General features: G+C 62.4%; 1 protein-coding gene across 2 annotated transcripts in view; it reads right to left on the reverse strand.

Moving 5' to 3' along the window:
• Positions 1-3,577, reverse strand: part of DDR2 (discoidin domain receptor tyrosine kinase 2) — a 51,170-nt gene extending 47,593 nt beyond the window's left edge. Inside the window, exon 1 of one of the 2 annotated variants that reach the window (XM_053914705.2) lies at positions 3,177-3,577. In XM_053914705.2, coding sequence (XP_053770680.1) covers positions 3,177-3,405 — 229 coding nt within the window. In that variant the 5' untranslated portion in view covers positions 3,406-3,577. Of the gene's footprint in view, positions 1-3,043; positions 3,109-3,176 lie in introns of those variants that run through there. The other variant, XM_053914706.2, reaches the window with a different exon arrangement.
• Between the last annotated feature and the right edge of the window lie 3,475 nt (positions 3,578-7,052).

A 7,052-nucleotide genomic window follows, 5' to 3' on the forward strand; every position in this document is an offset into this window, starting at 1 on the left:
CCAGCTTGTCCAAGTTCACCCACCGCCCGCCCGGTCCGAACACGGCCCCTTTGCTTCCGGATGGGTCTCAGACAGGGGGACTTAACTGCATCTCCCCGCAATTTTCCTTCCTTGCTGCTTTAAGGTGAAGGACCCGTTCAAACTGCACAAGGCCCGGAGCCCCCCCAGACTCCAGAGAGACCACCCCTGTGTGGGCGATGGCACCCTGCTCCCGGCCGGCTGCCCACCGGTGCAGGGTCGCCACTGCTGACGGAGTCACAGTCGGTCAGTCACCGTGGGTCACAGCAGCCTGAGGCCAGGCCTTGCTCTCCCTGCGCCTCACCTCCCGCCTGGCCAGTTCCATCCAATCCTGCTGCGCCCCGAGTGCCACTCCCCCGACCCTCTGTTCCTGCAGGGGCGCAGAGCCCACACTTGCTCATGTGCCTCTCGGCCGCCCCGGGAACGCTCCACTGGGACACACTCGGAAAGGAGAGGCTGGGCTCATCCGCTCGGGCCTGTAGGGAATACTCGGACCCGCTCACCGCACAGGAAGCAAAGGGGACCGAAGGGAACGTCACAGCTACTAAATCCGTTCAAACCGTTCTAGGTTCTAGTCCTGTTCAGCCAGTTTTAGGAATGGGAAGCCATGGATGCCCCCCACTCCCCGGCCCACAGACAGAGCTGCGCCCTCTGCCCTGACCGAACCCCAGGGAGCCTAGATGGCGTCTGTCGCGGGAAGTTCAAACCCACGTCTCTGGGCTCACCAGGGGTCTGGCCAGAGGCGTGTCCCTCCCCAGACCATATTCCCCACTGACCCGCGCTCGCCCCTCCGTCCGTTCTTCGAAGGGCTCAGCAAACGCACAGTGAACATGCCCGCGAGAGGCAGGGGGGGCGCAGTACCGCCCTGGTCCTCGCGGCCCCAAACACGCACGCGGAGGACCGCCCGCCCACACTCACCCAAGGGAGGTGCTCGGCGGGCGCCCGGTCACTGCCAACAGAAGTTCCCGTTCGCCTGTCTGGGGTGGCGCCCGGCACCTGCCTTTCTACGAAGCTCCCCAGGGGACTGTGACACCAGTCAAGGCTGAGCCCAGCGGCACGGAGACGGGGTGGGGGGTGGGGGGAGCTGTCAAACCGCTGCCCACGTGCAGAAAAAGCCGCTCACAGGCGGAGGTGGGAGCTGGGCCAGGACCCTCGAGGGAGGAGACCCTAGTTTCCTGTGAGCACACATTCAGTATCGTCCCAATAATCAAGGTGCACCCCCACCCGAGAAATAGGTGCTTGGACGGTGCAGGTTTTAGAGGAAGAGCAGGTGAGAGACTCCAGCTCCCCTCTCGCCAGCTTGCGTGACCCTCATTCGCCCGGGACCTGCTGGGCAGCTGCTTCCCAGAGGCCCAGAGACTGGGGAGGGGTCAAGGCCAAGCCAGCCACCAGCTTCAGCAGAAAACCCGGAATGATGTCCGTGAGGAGCGATGGCTTCCGTTCGAGGAGGTGGCCACCCACAAGAGATAACCATGTCCAGCATCCTTAAGCCGCAGCACCCACAGGCACGGCTGTTGTTCAGGTCACACTCCCAGGGACCGGGGTGCAGACAGGGTTGGGGCTTCGCCAGCCAGGGGAAGGGGCACCGGGACGTGAGCCTGGGTCTTCTGACCTGTCCCGGGCCCTTCGCACCACACAGGTGCGTTCACAGAGCGCCTGGCAAGTAACCCACTGAGATGCCACCCCAGCGGCTCCTCACGCCCGGAGACACCGTACGTCCTCCGGGGCAGAGTCCCCGCTGCTCCCTGGCCCGCCCCCGCCCCGAGTGGGGACGGCGAGTGGATGTCACTGCTGGGGGACTCAGAACACAGGTGTGCGCCCTCATCACCGGAAGAGCACGTTCCTAGAGCTGAGTAGGGTGATGGACGTTAACATGGCTGCAGCAGCGACGAGTGGTTCCCGACGTCCGCCAACATCGGACCGCTGCTCGGCACCGGGAATGGGCCTGCACCCTCGTGTGCCGCTGCATCCCGTTTAAACGCGAGAATGCCGGCCGTCACGGCCAGGCGGGGCGAGAGCCAGATGCACCTGAGCGTCCAGGCCCCTGCTCTGAGCCCTGACGTCCTTACCCTGGGGCTGATGCCTGCGGGACAGCGGGCGCAGCCACCCCACACGCGGGGCCCTGAGTGTGGGGCCCTGAGCGTGGGGCTCAGGGCCAGCAAGCCCTTGGGTGTCAGCTGGCTCATCTCCACCCTCGGCCAAAAGTTCCCATGGACACCAGAGCCCAGCTCCCCGCTCACTGACCACCATCGTCCTGTGCTGGCCGCTAATTAAACCCCTCTAGGACCCTGGCCTCAAAGGGCGCCCAGTGGGGAGTCTGGAGACCCTCACTCAGGTCAGCTCACTCGCAGCCCCTGTGAAGTGAGGCCCGGGGAGGCCCCGGCTCTCTGCGGCTCTCTGTCCATCCTCCCGTCTTCCTGGAGAGGGTGCTGAAGCCGGCCGTCAGCAAAATGGTGCTGAGGCCCCGCTGGGCTGGCAGCTCGAACTCCCGCCCGAAATGGCTGGCCTGACGGTTTCCGCCACTCGGAAAAAAACACTCTTTCCCCTTGGACGGGACTCTTGAGCCACAGCCAGCACTTCGAGGCCCCAGCGGCAAACGGCCCTGAGTGCTGCTAACGAAGGGGACAGCGGCCCAGGCCAGTGAGGCAGGAGGACCAGGCCAGCGGCTGGGTTTTCCCATCGCCGTCCACTCAGGCCCCTCGGTGCCGAGCCTCAGCGTGAGGCCGCCCCTCTGCCCACGACGCCCCTCTCTGGACAAGTCAGCACTCCAAGCAAACGAAAGCACCCGAAAACTGCTTCTCCCGAACTGGGGCCCCTCCAAGGCCCCAAGCCGCCACTCCCCACCCCGGGCCTCTGCCTGGTCCAGCTCTGCACCCCTCGGCCTGGCTCCTCGGACCCCAGATCGGCGGGCTACTGCTGGGACCAGCAGCCGCGGCAGGTCCCCCGATTCTGCCCATTTTCTTGCAATTCGCTCTTTTTAATCCTCCCTTCAGACCCTAAATCCAGCCCCCCGCACAGGCAGGACCTTGATTTCTGGAGTCCACGGTCCCCGGCGGCTTGGGCCTCCTTTGTCCACTTTTCCGAACAGGCCAGGAAAAGCACCACGGGTGCTTTCGTTTTCGGAAAACGAAAGAAAGACAGAAATGCACGTCACTCACATTCATCCAGGAGCACACGGCTGCGGGAAGGGGAGAGCAGGGCGGCTGCGGTCCGCGGCGTCCCCCGGCCCCGCAGCGGGGCTTGGGTGTGGAAGGCCCCTTTTCCCGCCCTGCCCGCGCGGGAGCCGGTGGCAGGCACACATCCACAAGCTGATGCAAGGCGCCTTTGCGAGAACCTCACATTCTGAGGATTCCTGGGGAGGCGCCAGGCTCCCAGCATCCAGCACATTTGGTTTCAATTAGGAGGGGCTGGGAGCAGGGGCAGAGGCACCAATCAGAGCTGTTCCCTGTTTGGAGCCTCGTCCTCTGACCCACGGGACCCAGGGCAGAGCTGTAATTTACAGCGAAACCCATTCATAGAAGAAAAAATGTGTACGACCAGGGGCCAGTCTTAAAGACACAGGTCTCCTCCGCCCTGTCCCCAAGCCCCGTCCCCGGAAGACCGGCCCCCACCCGGCAACCCCACCTCATTTTCTCCCCGGGGGAACAGAGGAGGGTTGGGGCTGTCTCCCGGCCAGAGCTTCCGGGACAGCTGGGTCACATACATGGAGCTGTCTCCCGTGTTTTACCCGCGAAAGCCTGGAGCCGGGCCCTCCCCCCGGAGACCCGACTCCGTCCCGTCCCCCCACCCCCTCCACCAGAAACCCAGGGCCATCGGAGGCTCCAGAGTGCCTGCTTTTGCACTCGATTCCCTGTTGGTCGCCGCCTAGGGGGTCTGTTGCGGCCCCAGGTTCAGGCCGCTAAATGAAAACACAAGCATTTACAAGGACTTTCTAAATTGTTTTGAAGACGATTTTCCGCCCCCCCAGTCTGTGGCCACGGCCAGAGATGGTGTGGAAGGGGAGGCAGGCCACGGGAGGAAGCCAAGGGAAGGCTCGGCCTGCAAATGACAGCTTATCGTCCTGTCCATCCACCCAGAGTGGTGGCCTCCGCCCTCTGGGGCCTGGCCGCTTCGAGGGGGCAGGGCAGGCAGAGGCCCGAGGCCAGGGGATGGGGGTGGCAAAGGGAGGTCAGGGAGACCTAAACCTTCCAGAGACAGCCTCTGTCAGAAGCCCCTTCCCTCAGGCCCTGAGGCCTCCCCATCTCCTGCCCACTTGCACCTGGGCAGCCGCCTGGGCTGCACAGCCCCTGAGGCAGCAAGGGTGGGGGGTACAAACCGGAGCCTGGCCAGGGACCACGGAGCTACTGGCCCACACAACTTTGGAGCAGGAGCTAGTTCCTAGAGGAACCGGGCAAGGGGCTCGCTGGGGGTGGCGGAGAAGGGCCGTGCTGCTGGGCCAAGCCCCCCGGAGGCTGCGAGTCACAGCTGGAGGGTGCGAGGACCCAGGCAGCAAATGAGACCTTGGAGGAGAAACTGGACCCAGGGCTGCCTCACGAAGAGGGGAGAGGCACAGACAGGGCCTACTGGGCCGGCCGTTTGAATAACCAGGAGGACCTGGAGGTGGGCCCCAGGCAGATGGGCTGGAGGTCTGAGCTCAGCCGTGTGCGCCCCGCTGGGCACTGCATGGTCCAGGGAGCTCGCCTCGCACCACCACAGACACTCGGTCGTGGACACGGTCCCGTGTTGTCGGCAGCGGAGGGCGAACCACGCAAAGGAACAGGGCTCGGCCGTGGAAACATGAAGTGTTGCCTCCGCGGCAATGTGGAGGGGCCGGCGGGCGGCGTGTCCGGTGAAACAGGCCAGACGGGGACAGACAAACGCAGGGCGATCTCATCTACTGGCACACTCTCAAAACAAGACAAGAACTCCTGGAGAAAGCGGTCAGACTGCGGTTACCAGAGGCCGGGGCGGGGAGGGGGAGTTGGAGGAAGGGCATCAAAAGGCACCAACTTTAAGACAAGCGAGCACCAGTTCCGTGATGTACAGCTGGGCGACTGTAGCTGTTCTCACCAGGAGGGTGGGGAGGCGGGTGGGTCCTGGAAGCTCTCGTCACAAGGAGAAAACTCTTCTTTTTTTTCCTCTTTCCCTCCCTCCCTTCCTGAATCTGTATGAGACGGTGGATGTCAAGTGCACCTACCGTAATCACTTCACAATATACGTGAACGAAACCATCGCTGAAACTTACACAGCAACAGATCGCGATTATTTCTCAACAAAACTAGGAAATAATAAATTTTAAAAAGCAGTAGTCCTGGAATGCTTCCCCAGTGCCTGGGCCTGTCGTGGCCGACCTGTCCGGCGTTACAATAGACATAGCAGAGCCTATAATTTGGGATTTGGCGAGGCTGCGGGTCAACGGTGGAAGCCGTCCTAACGTTCCTAATGTCACAGAGCAGACGCTAACGAGGGACGAGGGACGGGCTGCCGAGCTCAGAGTCCCTGTCTGCAAAGACCCGTCTTCCCGGTCTGTGTGCATGAGTCACTCAGATCCGCTCAGCCGGTGATGCCGACTCCAAACCAGACGCACGGACGGCTGGCCGACCAAGGGGACTCCTGGGGACAGGAGACCCAAGTGCCACCGAGCTGAGTCAGAGGGAAGGAGAAGCGCCAAGAAAAATACCAGGCCTGCCACTCAGCGTGTCCTCAGCCAATCCAGGTCCAGCCTTGAGCCCTCAGAAGAAGGTGCCACCAAAAAAGAGCAAAGAAACCCGAACGTTTGCCTGAGCTAACTTCGGGGTGTTCATGGCTGGGGGGGAATCAGAGTTGAGCCCCCGCAGAAACGGGCCCTGGTGGGGGCGGCCGGTGCTTTCCGAGGGGCAGCTGGGAGGAACCGTGGAGGGGACACCCAGGAAGACACCCCGAGCCTCGTGGAACCATGTGGCGGAGTTTGGAGCACGGCTGGGATCCCTGCGGCCGTGCAAGCAGACGCAGGGAGCTCTGCCCCGGCTCTGCTCGGGAAACACGAGCGAGGCCACCAGGGTGATTTCTGCTCTGCGGGAGGCGGTGCAGCCCCGTTGGGAGGACGCCTCCCACGGAAAATGAATGAGGGAGAGATGTCCCAGCACTGCGTCCCCGGACGTGACTGGAAACAGGGCCCGTCCCTCTGGAACGGCCGCGATCTCAGAGCCACACGGGTCCAGGCGCTGGCTCTCCCAAGCCCGGGCCCAGGTTGGAGCAGACACCTCTTTGAAGTGTGTTTTGTTCTGATTTTTTTTGTTGTTGTTTTGGTTAATTCCCAAAAACATACGCTCTGTGCCCGCTTCCCTGACGGGTAGCTGGGAGGGTCGTCGTGAAGAGTAAGTGAGCTCATAAATGAAAGGCAGGTCCAGAGTGCCTGCCTCACAGAACCGCAGGGAAAGCGGTACCGAGCTGCAACATGGGAGCCGGGAACACACAGAAAGAGGGCGGCTCTCGGACACTCAGAAGTCAAGAAAGAGCGCGCTGAGTAAGGCTCACACCACGTGATTGGGAATATTCCTCGGAGTCTCGCTGAGAAGAGCCCCCTCCCCCCCCGCCCCCCACACTGCAGACGAGGGGACTGAGCCCCTGGTCACTCCGTCATCACGGGGTGGGGGGAGCCCAGGAGTCTCGAGCCCTGGCCCGCCTCTCAGAAGATGCTGGAAAGGTGACCACCAGTGGAGGCACGCCTGCGGTGGCTGACGGGAGACTGAGGACTCCCAGAGAAGGTAAGGGGCAGGGGCTGCTGGGGCCTGCCTGGCTCTTGACCTTGACTCTGCAGCATTTTTATTTGTTGTGAAATTAGCGTGAAAGACAGGGTCTCCAGAAACAGCCCAGAGAGTCTCCAAATCTGAAACAGTGTTTGCAGAATCGTAACGGTGTCCGAAATGCCCGTGCGAGGGAAAGTCTGAAAGAAAATGAAGGAGAAAAGGCAGCCACACACGCGTGCACACACGCACACATCCAAGCGTGCACAAGCCTTCTGTGGAATGAAACAAAGAAAATGTTGGTCAACCTTCTAATTGTTCAGGTTCGAG

This window comes from Desmodus rotundus, chromosome 12 (assembly GCF_022682495.2).
Source record: "Desmodus rotundus isolate HL8 chromosome 12, HLdesRot8A.1, whole genome shotgun sequence".
In the NCBI taxonomy this organism is placed as follows: domain Eukaryota; kingdom Metazoa; phylum Chordata; class Mammalia; order Chiroptera; family Phyllostomidae; genus Desmodus; species Desmodus rotundus.